Below are 14,009 nucleotides of genomic sequence, written 5' to 3' on the forward strand. Positions count from 1 at the left end.
CTTTGCAAGCCCAGCATTTTGTTGCGTATGGTGGAAAAATGCACCCCTGCACTTCCTTTCTTCAGCCAATTTTGGTTTCACAAAATAAACAAGTAAGCAAGCAAACAAAAAACATTTAAAAAAGAAAGAAAAAAGAAGAGGAAAGACCCATATTGAATCCTTTTCGTCTCCATGAACTAAAAGGTATGAAAACCTATTTCCCTTAAACTAACTATTCCTGTAGGCCAATTTGTCTTGTTCTTCCTTGCTCTGTTACCCATTACCAAACCCAGAAATTCTAACTTGCTCATCAGCAACAGGTATATTGTTGATGTCTTCATTTCACCCACTAGCTTATGGTCTCCAGAAAGACATTTCACATATCCTTTTCTGTGTTCTGCACTACCAACCCACAATATCTACCTTGGGTGCGCTTCTTTTAGGTAGTTTAAGGGTGAATACAGCTGTTCCCAGCATGCCTTGTGCCATGACTCTGTTTTTCCCCTTTGTGACGTGTCCAGTGGAATGTCTCTTAAGGCAGTCACAGTAGCGTACAGTAGAGTAAGGAGAGCTTGGTGAGAAGATCAGCTTGTCTGTTGTTTGGGGAAGGAAGACGGCTAGAAGGAGGTTGAAGAGCAACCAAGTGTTCAACAAGGACTGAATCTGGAGGGAATTGGGTAACAGTTTGGCCACATGTGTGGCAGATGTGGTAGTGACCATATTGGAGATCCATGAGAGTATTATTTGAATAACCGGTAACAGCCATGGCAGTTGAATTTGGGGACCATACTAGCGGCTTCCGACATACTGAAGTAATCAGATTCATTAACAACGAAGTCCTTATGAACGGAGGGGGTCCAGAATTCTACATGACCTTTCGCTCTCGATCTTGGAATGAGATAGAAGATCAGCTCCATGCCATCCTTGTTGACCCCAAAGTACCACGCTCCCTCAAGAGGGCTTGCACCTGGAGCGCTTTGGCTTTGAGTGTAAGAGTGGCTGCCAGGCAGCGTGAACAGCAGGCACGTAGAGTTGGGAGGCTACAAGACCAGGTGGGAGAGCGTGAGACAGCATCTTGGACTCTGGCCTCTGAACTACAAAGGTTGCGAGAGGAGAGGGACCAGGCTGCAGCTCAACTTGTTTCTACACAGACTGCCCTACAAGAGGCAATGGACGAGCGTGAAGTACTTCGTGGGAGGCTGCTCCAAGCAGAGAGGTCTGCATTGCCTGATATACCCGAACCTAGGATGGGAAATTGTAGGGCAGCAGTGTGGTCCTTTCAGAATGAGGAGCAGGAAGGATTGCGATCCAGAGTGGTCCAGACCATACCCAATGGGGAGGACCAGAGGGCAATCTCATCAGTCTTGTCTTATGTGCCAGGACTTCCAGGTCCCTGGGTACAAACAGTGCATCCCTTTCTTCGAATGCCTGTGCCGAATCCAGTACCACTCAATGCGCAATTTCCATTGGGATTTCCGTATTCAACACCCGTAACATGTCCAATAGTGATGGAATCAGGAGCAACAGCAGCAGCCATGGCTACAGTTGTGCCTCAGATGACTCCTACAGCAATCTACCCACCTGGCATGTGGGTTACACCGAGATCCAGGGAAGCAATGGCTTCTGCCTGGGGCCAACTCTGCCATAGACCGAATGAATGCTCTGACACTCACCCAGATGGAAATCACCTGGGAGAGAGTGTAAGCCACAGAGAGGAAGGTCCAGAGAAACACTGTGGAATACATGTCCATGGGGACAGCAGCAACAACAACCACAAGGAAAGTCATGTCATATCCCAGGTGACTGCCACTGAGAAGAAAAATCCAATGAAGGACCAGGTAACAGCTTCACTGGAGGTCAACAGTAACCACAGCCTAAAGGAAAAATCAGTAATGCCCCAGGGGATGGATACCCAGGATAACAAAACCAGCTACACCCAGAAGCCATATCCAGGGATTCCCAGGAAGGTGGTTGCCCTGAAAGACAGCATCGGCCATAACACTAAAGAAGACTCAGTATCTCCCCAGGAAACAGCTACCCAGGTGAATAAAACCAGCGCTATCCTGAAAAAATATCCAGGGATTCTCTTGAGGAAGCCTGACCTGGGATGCAGCCTTAGCTGTAAACAGAAAGAGTATCAAAAGTCATCTCAGGTGACAGATACCCTGGGAGAAGATCATAGAAGTTGGCAGAAGGAGAACACAATCAATATTCAGCAGATGATACCCCTGGCTACTGGTGAAAGCCCTAGTGCGAAAAAGGATCAGGTGATGCTACAGGGAAATGGCAAGAACCAGAGCCAGAGGGAAGAACCAAACAGATTCCAAGCAATGTCCCTAGGAAAAAGTAAAAGTTACAGTGTGAATAAATACTCCTCAAAACAACAGCCTCCAAAACAAAAGACCAAGCAACCTCTAGGGGTAAAGGCCTTCGAACCCAAGCAAGCACAAGGAGCAAAATCCCCTGAAATCAAACCAGAGAAACCCCTCTTACACCATACTCCAGTGAATTGGGTGTGTTCATCATGCAAAACTGTGAATCGCTCCTGGTGCAAAGGCTGCTATAAATGTGCAAAAGCAGGTGCTCAATTTGGGAGAAAAGATTTTGACCCCAAACCAACTCATTGATTTCAGGAAGGTGAGTAATGGAAACACTACAAAGAGAAAATCAGTTTCTTAAGATTAATTCCAACTCCTTATCTAACAATTATCTCACAGAAAAATTAAGTGAAAAATATGTAGAAAAAATTAAAAGTCCATTTTCCTATTTTCCAAATTAACTTCTTTTTTCACATACATACAAATATGCTGATGTTTTTGAAGTGTCACATCCACTTTTTAAATTGTGAAATTCTAATCATTTTATCATTGTTTTGCAGATAACAGAGTTGCTATGGCTGTTTGTGATCGCATGGCATCACAGAGAAGCTCATCTTGAGGCTTTTGGAATAGCTATTCTTACCTCCTTTCTTCTCAATTTTCTTTTATTCAAAAGCATACATTTAGCCTAATACAGCCATATGATTCTACAAATAAAAAGAGCATTCAATTAGTAACACCACTTTTGCTTGAAAATGAAGTTAATTTTGAAACTCTCGCTGTGTTTCTGTTTGCTTCTTTTTGCTTTCTGCATTTAATAGGAAGGCCCCGTGTAATATTTCTCAGCCCCACTAAAGTTGCTGAAGAAGGTGAGCATATTCCATTAGAATAATCTCTATGAGAAAAAACAAACAAAAAACCCACATTGATTGTAATGGAATGTGACTCACATTGGCATGAGTCAAGAAGAGTGATCAATTGGAAAGGGTGAAATTCTTTGTTACTTATTGGAGTGGGGGCTGGAGAATGAAATAATTTTTCTGTGACAAAGAATTAACATGGAAATGGTGGCTGAGATATAGCACTAATGGGAAATTTGATAAATTCTGAGCAATTCACAAAACAGTTGACACTGTTTAGTGTTTACTAAGATATGAAAATTAGGTCACAGGTGAAATTATTATTTAGTAAAAAATAGATTGCCATCTATTTCTTGCATATAAAAAGGCCAAGATCCATATTTATAGTCATTTCTGGGACAAAATTCAAGAGCATTTAATGAATGGACTTACATGGCCAAACTGTTCCTCTTCTTGGTCCCAGGTGGGACCAAGATCAGTAAAGTGGCCTCATGAAAATGCAGATAATGCTATTCTGGCTCTCTGCTCATGTCCTCTCTTAAGTGGCAGATATTTTCCTGGCCACTTACTTTTCTGTGTGCATGGGTACTTAGATATACTCTGGCCCTCATTCCCTAAAAACCCCTGTAATAAGTTTTCCTTCTGTTAACAGTGGAGGGAAAGCATCCTCATGATGCTTGGCACTGTACATGGATGGTGCCTCTCTGGTCAGGATTAATTGAACGATAGAACTGGTGTATGGAGAAGCCTTCTTCTTGGGTCCCATCTGCAGGATCTTTGCTCTTTCTTGGCCAGAGGAAGATGGGACTGACTGCTAACACTGGATTTCCTGAAAACCCTGACGTCATTGCTTCATGTTTTAAATAGGCATTCATCTCTTATACATGCCTTTTCCTAAGTTTCTGGCATAGAGTAAAGGGTAAATTAGGTATCAACATCAGTAATTTATCTTTTCCCCCTGTTGTCTCAAGATATCCCACTTCCATAATCATTCTTTCAGCAAGTCCAACATTATAGAAAGCCAAATGCTAATTGGTGACAAAACTCTCACTCCACACAAAGGACACTTTTACCTATCATCTTCCAATAATTAGATGAGAAACAATGAACACCATTTTGTCAGAATAAAATTTTAAGTTTTCTCAGATAAAAGACTAACAGCCTGAGGCAAGATGACGAGGGAAGTGAGGGGATATAATGGGACACAAGCAATACTTTTTGAAGCAGTGTTGTAGATATTGTCATCTCTTAGCCATTTTAATGGTCCTTGAATATCGAGCTATGCAAACATGCACATATTTTTATTGTCTTTAAACATGATGATGGTTCATTGGAGTTTAAAGGGTAGGCATGGTGGTAGAAGATGAAGAAGAATTAGTTTTATCAATGGTCATTGCCAATAAGGGAGGAATAGGAACTGTTGCTCTTAAGGCACTTAAAAGGGATGAAAAGGGATTCTAGCATTTCTCTGATTAAGGTTCTAAGGGAGAAGAGGGCAGAAACAAGCTGGACTTTGGTAGCTTCAGAATAAAAGAAGTAAAATTCTGTGGTGGGTAAAAGTAGACAAAATGAGCAGCATTCTCCCCTATTCTACCTCTTTAGTCATTTCTTCACTTTTTCATGTCACCTACATATCTTCTATTGTAGTCTAGGAAGGTAGCATGTACAGTTCCACATTTTTATCATTATTTTATTTAATTTACATACTAACTGCAGTTTCTGCTTCCTCCTCTTCTCCCATTTCCTTCATTCATTTTACCTCCCACCCCACTCCTCTTCCTCTATTCAGATAGGGTTAAACACTCCATGGGATTCAACAAAGCATGCCATATCAAGTTGAGGCAGTATCAAGCTCCTCCCCCTGCATCAAAGCTGAACAAGATATACCACCATAGGGAGGAAGTTCCCAAGAGCAACTCACTGTTCTGGGCCCTACAAAAGACTAAGCTACACAACTACCACTGACATGCAGAGGGCCTAGGTAGGTCACCTGCAAGTTCCCTAGCTGTTTCTCCAGAGTTCATGAGCTCCCACAGCTCAGGTTTCATATCTCAGTGGTATTCCTCATCATGATCTTGACACCTCTTCTTTTTCATATAATACCTCTATGCTCTATTCAGCTGGACTCCCAGAGCTCCGCCAGTGCCATCATTTACTGGATGAAAGCTCTATGATGACAATTAGGGTAGTCACCTTCTGATTACAGGGGAAGTCCTGTTCAGGCAACCCTTCCACTATTTCTAGGGATCTAAGCTTGGGACATCTTTGTGGGTTCCTGGGGCTTTCCCTGGCATGAGATTCTTGCTTAACCCTAATAAAGGCCAATCTATGAAGGTATCTCTTTCATTAATCTCCAGCTCTGTCCTGCCCCCAACTCTACCATCCTGATCCCTTATGTTCCTATCCCTTTATCCCTTCTATGCCACTCCCTACCCCCAGTTTACCCAGAAAATCTCACCTATTTCCTCTTTCCAGGGAGATCCATGTATCCCTCTTAGGGTCTTCTTTTTTACCATGCTTCTCTGGAGCTGAGGATTGTAGACTAGTTATCCTTTAATTTAAATCTATTATCAACTTATGAATGAGGACATACCATGTTTGTTTATGACTCTTGGTAGCCCCACTCAGAATGACTTTTTTCTAGGCCCATCCATTTGCCTGCAAATTTCATGGTGCCATTGATTTTTCCTCTGAGTAATTCCTCATTGTGTATACATATCACACTATTTTTTATCATTCTTCAGTTGAAGGACATCTAGTTTGTTTCCAGGTTCTGGATATTATGAATATTGCTGTTATGAATATAGTTGAGCAAGTGTCCTTGTTTAAGGGTTGACCATCCTTTGGGTATATGTCCAAGAGTGGTATCACTGGGCCTTGAGGTAGATTGATTCCAAGTCTTCTGTGAAACCACTATACTGATTTCCAAGGTGGCTGTACAAGTTTGTTGGGATAATGATGTGGATTGTATTGAATTGCTTTGGTAAGGTTGCCATTTTTACTATGTTAATTGTACGGATCTATGAGCATAGGAGATCTATCAATTTTCTGGTCTCTTCTCTAATGACTTAAAATTCTTGTCAAATATGTCTTTCACTTGTTCGGTTAGAGTTACTGCAAAATATGTTTTAATATGTGTAGCTATTGTAAAGGGTGTTGTTTCATTTCTTTCTCAGCCAATTTTTTATTTGTATTTAGGAGGGCTGCTGATTTTTTAGTTTATCTTGTATCTACCCACATTATTGAAAGTATTTATTAGCTCTAGGAGGTCCCTGATAGAATTTGGTGCCACTTATGTATGTCCTCATACATAAGTGAATTTATCCTTTCCAATTTCTATCCACTTGAATTCCTTTGTTGCCTTATTGCTCTAGCTAGAACCTCAGGTACTGTATTGAACAGATATGGAGAAACTGGAGAGCCTTGTATTGCCACCGATTTTAGAGGAATCATTTTGACTTTCTCTCCATGTAATTTGATGTTGACTGTCAGTTAGCTGTACACTGCATTTTTTATGTTTTGGTATGTTCCTTGTATCCCTGTTCTATGCAGAACATTTATCATGTAGCAGTGTTGTATTTTGTCAAATGTTTTTTCAGTATCAAATGTTATGATTATGTGACAGATGTTCATGTGTTGACATATCCCTGCATCTCTGAGATGAAGCATACTTGATCACATTGGATGATTTTTTTATGTGTTCATGTATTCAGTTTCCCAGTATTTATTGAGAATTTTTGCATCAATATTCATGAACGAGATTGCTCAATAATTATCTTTCTTTGTTACAAATTTGGTTGGTTTGGTTATCAGGGTAGCTTGTGGCCTCATAAGAATTTGGCTAAGGACATATTACTTTGAAAAAGACATTTTGTGTTAGTTTCTATAGAAGGTGAAAAGCTGTGGATTCCTTCCAGACTAATATGGTTTGATCAAGTGGTGGCTCAGGTGATCCAACATTCAAAACCACTGTGAGGATGCAGCCTCACTACCACAGCCAAGATTTAGGCATGGTTTTGGTTTTTCTCACAATCCCCTTGGGATTGACAGTGTCCACAAAAAGCAGGAAGCAATTTGGAGAGTACTATGCTCACATTCCCAAATATTGTTTAAAAATCTTGTTTTCATTTAAACAGGGTATGTTATAAATAATTATCATAATATAAATAATTAATTATCATAATTTCTTTCTAAGAAGAAAAAAGGAATATGATATAGAAATGACTACTTTGCATTTGTATGAATTATTATTGATACAAATTTGAGTCAATTTTGTTATATGTATATTTCTATTCTTGTTTAAGTATTGTGTTTATACAGCTCTTTAAAAATGTAATGTTTAATTAAATACAGATTATAGATAGTAACATAAAAAAAAGAATTTGGCAATAATCCTTTTCTTTCTATTGTGTGGCACAATTTGAGGAGTATTGGCATTAGCACTTCTTCGAAATTCTGATAGAATTCTGTGCTGAAATCACCTAATGATTTCCTGTATTTCCTCAGAGTCTATTCTTATGACCACCTTTTCATTTCTGATTTTAGTAGTTTGAATATTCTCTCTCTGACTTTTTGTTAGTTTGGATATAAGGGTTTGTCCATCTTGTTGATTTTTCTTTCTAAGAAACAACTCCTTGTTTCATTGATTCTTTTTTTATTGTTATTTGTTTCAATTTTATTCATTTCAGTCCCTTGTTTATTTCTTGACATCTCCTGCATGAATTTGCTTCTTTTTGTTCTGGAGCTTTCACATATACTGTTCAGTTGTTTATGTGGAAAATTTTCAGATTGCTTATTCATGTACTGAGTGCTATGAATATTTCTGTTAGCACTGTTTCCAATGTGTTCAATAAGTTTGAGTAGGATGTGGATTCATTTTCATTGGATTCTAGGAAGTCTTTCATTTAATTCTTCCTTGACACAGTGGTGGTTCAGTTTCCATGAGTTTGTAGCCTTTTTGTAGTTTGTGTTGTTGTTGAACTGTAACGTTAACCCATGTTGGTCTGATAAGATAAAAGGGGTTATTCCAATTATTTTGTATTTGTTGAGATTTTCTTTATAACTGAGTGATCAATAATAGACAAGTTTCCAGGAAGTGCTGAGAAGAAGGTATATTCTTTTGTGTTTAGTTGAAATGTTCTGTAGCTGTCTATTAAGTCCAATTGAATCATGACATCTTTTAGTTCCCTGGATTCTCTGTTAAGTTTCTGTCTGGCAGACATGTCCAGTGGTTAGAGTGGGGTGATGAAGTCTCGCACTATTAATGTGTGGGATTCGATGTGTGATTTAAACTTTTGCAAATGTAGATGCCCTTGTATTTGGATCACAGATGTTCAGAATTGTAACTTCATTTTCCTGGATTTTTCCTTGGATGAATATGAAATGTCCTTGTCCATCTCCTTTGATTAATTTTAGCTTGAAGATTATTTTGTTAGAGTTTAGGATAGCTACAGGGACTTGTTTCTTAGGACCATGTGATGGAAAATATTTTCCCTACCCTTTACTCTGAGGTAATGTCAGTCTTTGAATTTGGAGTAAATTTCCTGTATGCAACAGATGGATGGATACTGTATTTTGTATCCATTCTATTTGCCTGTATCTTTTTATTGGCAGATTGATTCGATTGTTATTAAAATATTTTATTGACCAGTGCTTGTTATTTCATGTTATTTTTTGGTTTTGATGTTTGTGATGGTAGTGTATATATTTGCCTCCTTTGTGTTTTGCTGTGGTGAGATTATCTATTGCCTGTATTTTTGTGGATGATACTTAGTTCCTTGGGTTGGAGTTATCCTTCTAGAACTTTCTGTTGTGATAGATTTGTAGCTTGGTATTATTTAAATCTCATTTTGTCATGAAATGTTGTGTTTTATTTGCCTGTGTAGATTTTTTTTTCTGGGTATGGTAGTCTGGGCTATTATATGTAAGCTTAGTGTCTGTGAAATGGCTGTTCAGCACTTTCTGATTTTGAGAGTCTAAATTGAGAAGTCAGGTGTAATTCATGTATATCTACCGTTAACTTTATATATTTCTTGGCTTTGCTTTTTTTTCAACTCTTAAAATTCTTTCTTTATTCTGTATGCTTATTGTTTTGATTTTTATTTGGTAAGGGTACATTTTTTTGTCCAGCATATTTGTTCTTCTGTGAGCTTCTTTTACCTTTATGTGTATATTCTCCTTTAGGTCAGGAAAGTTTTCATGTATGATTTTGTAGAACATGATTTCTGTATTTTTTTTGAGCTAGGACTCTTTTCCTTCTATCCCTATTATTCATAGGTTTGGTATTTTCATAGTTTCATACATATCCTCAATATTTTGTGTTAGAAAATTATTGGATTTAATATTTTCTTTGAATGATGAATCTATTTCCTTAATTGTGTCTTTAATGCTTGAAATTCTCTCTTCTGTCTATTGTACTCTGTGGCGATGCTTGCATCTGAAGTTCTTGTTTGCTTCCCAGATTTTCCATTTCCAGAATTCCCTGTTTATATTTCTTCAATTTCTTCTATTTCAGCTTTTAAGCCTTTATTTACTTATTTCACCATTTCACCTACTCCATTTTCTTGACTTTATTTGCCTTCTTTAAGGGATTTATTGGTTCCTCAACTTTATTTTAAAGGAAAATTTTTCATTTCCTGCTTCAGAGCCTTTATCATCTTTTTTACTATTATTATTATTTTTATTTTTGTGTTTTTACTTTACATATCAATTCCAGTTCCCTCTCCCTCCCTCCCTCCCTTCCACCCTCTTTCCCTTCCTCTTTCCTTCTCTCCTTCACTCACATGCACCCCGAAACCCTCCCCTCCCATCTGCCCCCACTCCACATGTAGGGTGATGCCATCCAAAAGGGGTCACCAAAATCTGTCAGGTCATTTGATGTAGAGACTAGAACTTCTCTCCTGTCTTTAGATTAAGGGAGTATTCCTACATGGGCAAGGTCCTTCTGTGCACAAGGAATACACCCTGGTTCCAATGTCTGAGGTCCCTTAGACTGCTCAGGCCTTCTAGCTGAGACCCATGTATAGGGGGTCTGAGTCAATCCCATGCTGGTTTCCCAGCTAACAGTCTGGAGGCCTGTTAGCTCCTCATTGTTCAGGTCAGCTGTCTCTATGTGTTTTTGTAACCTGGTCTTGTCCTCCCTCTCTGCATCTGAATTCAAGTTTGGCTCAGTGTTTGGTGGTGGGTGTTTGCGTTTGCTTCCAACAGGTACTAGATGAGGGCTCCATGATGGTGGATAAGTTAGTTGTTGATCTCACTATCCAGGAAAGGCAATTATAGTAGCCTTTCCACTGTTGCTCAAATTGTTAGTTGGAGTCAGTCTTGTAGGTATCTGGACATTTCTTTAGGTTCAGTTTTCTCTTCAATCCTATAATGGCTCCCTCTTTTATGTTGTCTCTCACTCTCTCTTTTCTGTCTTCTATTCCTCCCCTGATTCAATCTTACTAGTCCCACGTGCTTTCCTCTCCTTCCCTTCTCTTTCTCCTAGTTCCCTCTCCACTCACTGTCCCCCATACCCCATGTGCTCTGGAGAACTTGTCCCTTCACCCTTCTGTAGGCCACATTATATGAATCTCTTAGAATCCACCTTGCATCCTATTTCCTCTGGCAGTTTAAATTATAGGCTGGATATCCTTTGCAAATATTTAAAAATAATATTTTTCTGTCATTTGTGTTTCTTATTCTGTGAATTCTCTATTAAGTTCTGTAACCCAATTTTGAGATTCTTTGGTTTCTTTGTGTCTATAGCTTTTAGATTTTTTGAATAATTTAGATTGCAACCTTTTGTTCGATGTCTGGCAGAGAATTTTCCCTATCCTGTAAACTGCCCATTCACTTGCATAATGGTACCCTTTGCTTCATATAAAACTTTTTGTCTCTTGCAAACCTATTTGTCGTAAGACTATGCTTCTATTGTTTTTTTCAGGAATTCCTTTCCTTGTCTTATAAGTTATGTTTTCATGTTTCTCTTTTAGGTTCAAACACATGTTCTTCTTCAATGATTGCTTTTTAAAAATTATTATATTTTTAAAGCTTAATTTTGTCCCCCACACAAAAATACATTGACTGTGCAATAAACACAAAATTGACATGTATATGCAGATATGGGAAAAACAAGAACATTTTCCTTGGAAAATAAATATTTTAAAAATATTTATAAAATGCAGATTTCAAAGTAATGTATGCTAATAACCTGTCAGTATTAAAGCATATAAATCATCTGTAGCTAAAGAACTTTACAGGTCATATGAATTTTATAGAAATAGGTATTCTCTTACTTTATTATTCCTATTTTATTTCTTCCCATACAAAATATTACAAAAGAAATAACACTGATGACCAAGCAACAATATTTTGTAACTGTCTCTGCAATTAATCAGCATGCTTGAATCCAAGAAGCTATTATTTTAGCCACATTTAAATCCTGATTGCATTTTATTCTGCCTTGGCAATGTTCACAATGTGATCTTCATTACAATGTATTTTAAGCTTTCTCATGCTGGCATGACCATTATTTGTATCCTCTACTGTGAACAGTAAATCATGTGGAAGATGGCTACATGCATAATTCCAGGATCTAAAATTCCCTTCCTTGTGTTTTCATTTTGCTCTTTAGTGTTTCTCAAGTACTGAAAAGAAATTTATAATATAACTACTTCTGGAAAATAAACATATTACCATGAGAATCCCATATCCATTTGTCACTTTCAAGTAAATCTAATGATATCATCCCAGTTTCTTTGACTCACATGAGTTCCAATAAAGTAGATTTATATATAGAGCGTTCAGGAGTAAACCTGAGAAACACTAAAGGAATGTATTATGTGTGTCCCATTATTGGAAGCTCGTCTCATTTTCTTAATAAATGTACTTAATCCCTATCCCATAGTGTGAAGTACTATTAAAAGTAGTCATTTATAAACGATCTTTTCCAATATAAAATAAGAACTTATCATTGTCCCACATCAAAACATAGCAACTATAGCATGTTCTCTTCTCTACTACTTGGCAGCCACTGACTATGACATACTATGGAGTGCCACATACCATTGAAAAACAAATAACTTAAAATCAGATAGATAAGGTTTAAATTCTAGCTTCTTAACTATAGGCTTATGGTTTCAGGGAGTGTTTTCAACAGGGATTAATTTGTTTCTTGAATAATCCTGGAAGTATATGAAAATACCTGAGATATTTTGTCATATTAATGACAGATGAGTGACAGTATTTTCTACAGAGGAGGATTAGAATCAGAGTAGGTATTACAGGTAGCATGGCACCTTGGATCGTAAGGTTTGGGGTTTCCAAAGCTGACATCAAGAGCCTTGACAGAGCTTGCAATGGTTCCCTGGTTGTGCTTGCCGATAGACAGGTCTGTATTTTTTGCACAAGGTAATCTGGCTGTGACTGAAGCTTCAAATTAATCTGTTCAAGTCAATGACCCAATTTCTCTGTGTCCATAAAAAGTATGAGTTGCTCTACTAGGTGTTTTGTAGGATTGAGCCTGAGGTATACTGTGCAGCTACAGGTTACAGATGCCTTGGGTGAGGTTCCTTCAAGATGTCTTTTGTCTTTTGGAAAAAGTATAGAACAACAAGAAACTTTGCCATGAAGGTGGGAGGTTCCTAGGAACAAAAAGCTGTATAATTACTGATTTCCTTAGGCTTGGCAATTCTAGGATTCTTTACCAAAAAGAAATAATGCCTTTGGCAGATTTCTATGATCTGTATACTTTTTAAAAATTAATTTATCTGAATTTGAGAAATGATTTATCCTATGAAGTCATGATATTAAAGACAGCATGATACTGATACAAAGGTGGAGATGTGGACCATCAGAATGGGAAACAAACACCACGAATGAAGTCTTCACAGGTGTTACTAACAAATATCTTTTTAAAGAAACACAAATGTCCAACAAACATAAAATATATGTGTTTAATATCATTAGTCATGAAGGAAATGCAATTATACAGTACATGGAGAAACTGTTTACAATAGTTATAGTGGGCAGTATAAAGCTTTTTTAAAAAGCACATGCTAGCAAATAAAAGGAGCAAAAAGAATCCCATACAATGTTGGGGACAGTTAGATCTGTTTGGCTGTTATGGAGAATTATGAGAAGTTTCCTCCAACTCAGGCTAACAGAATAAATATGCAGACAGAATCCACCCTTCTGCTGCATGAAAGAAACAACATATCAACTTCAAAGGCAGACTTTACCTCAGAGTAAAGGGTTGGGAAAAGATTTTTCAATCACATGGACCCAAGAAGAAAGCTGGTGTAGCTATGCTAATATCTAACATTACACTTCAAACTAAAATCAACCATAAGAGATGAAGAAGTTCATTTCATATTCATCAGAGTAGGAATCCATCAATATAAACTCTCAGTTTTTAACATCTATGCCCTAAATACAAAGGCACCCATATACATAGAGGAAATATTACTAAAACTCAAAACAAACATAAAATGGCATACACTTATAGTAGGAGACTTCAGCACCCCACTCTCACCACTAGATAGGACCACCAGACAGAAAATTCTCAAAAGAACTAACAGAAGTTATGACCCAATTGGGTTTAACAGACATCAATAGGACATTCCATCCAAACACAAAGGAATATACCTCCTTCTCATCTCCAGAAGGAACCTTCTCTAAAATGGGCCACATACTCATCAAAATAGCAAACCTCAAAGGACACACAAGCAAAAAAAAAATGGAATTACACCCTGTATCTCATCATAACACCATGGTTTAAAATTAAAATTCAACAACAACACAAATGGCAGAAACACAATGAACTCAGGGAAATTGAACAATATACTATTCACCATTCCTGGGTCAAGGAAGA

The 14,009-nt window shown here is 37.9% G+C and overlaps 1 protein-coding gene across 1 annotated transcript; it reads left to right on the forward strand.

Moving 5' to 3' along the window:
• Positions 1–707: 707 nt before the first annotated feature.
• On the forward strand, positions 708–2,946 carry LOC127217930 (testis-expressed protein 13C-1). Its single transcript, XM_051178921.1, has 2 exons — positions 708–2,616; positions 2,858–2,946. Exon 1 carries the CDS (start codon positions 744–746, stop codon positions 2,604–2,606), a length of 1,863 nt encoding a protein of 620 aa, XP_051034878.1. The 5' UTR covers positions 708–743; the 3' UTR covers positions 2,607–2,616; positions 2,858–2,946.
• Positions 2,947–14,009: the final 11,063 nt, after the last annotated feature.

This window comes from Phodopus roborovskii, unplaced genomic scaffold (genome assembly GCF_943737965.1).
Source record: "Phodopus roborovskii unplaced genomic scaffold, PHOROB, whole genome shotgun sequence".
Taxonomy (NCBI): domain Eukaryota; kingdom Metazoa; phylum Chordata; class Mammalia; order Rodentia; family Cricetidae; genus Phodopus; species Phodopus roborovskii.

What these genes read in the sequence shown, in the direction of transcription:
- LOC127217930 (XM_051178921.1), top strand. Translation starts at nt 744, where the DNA reads ATGGCAGTTGAATTTGGGGACCATACTAGCGGCTTCCGACATACTGAA.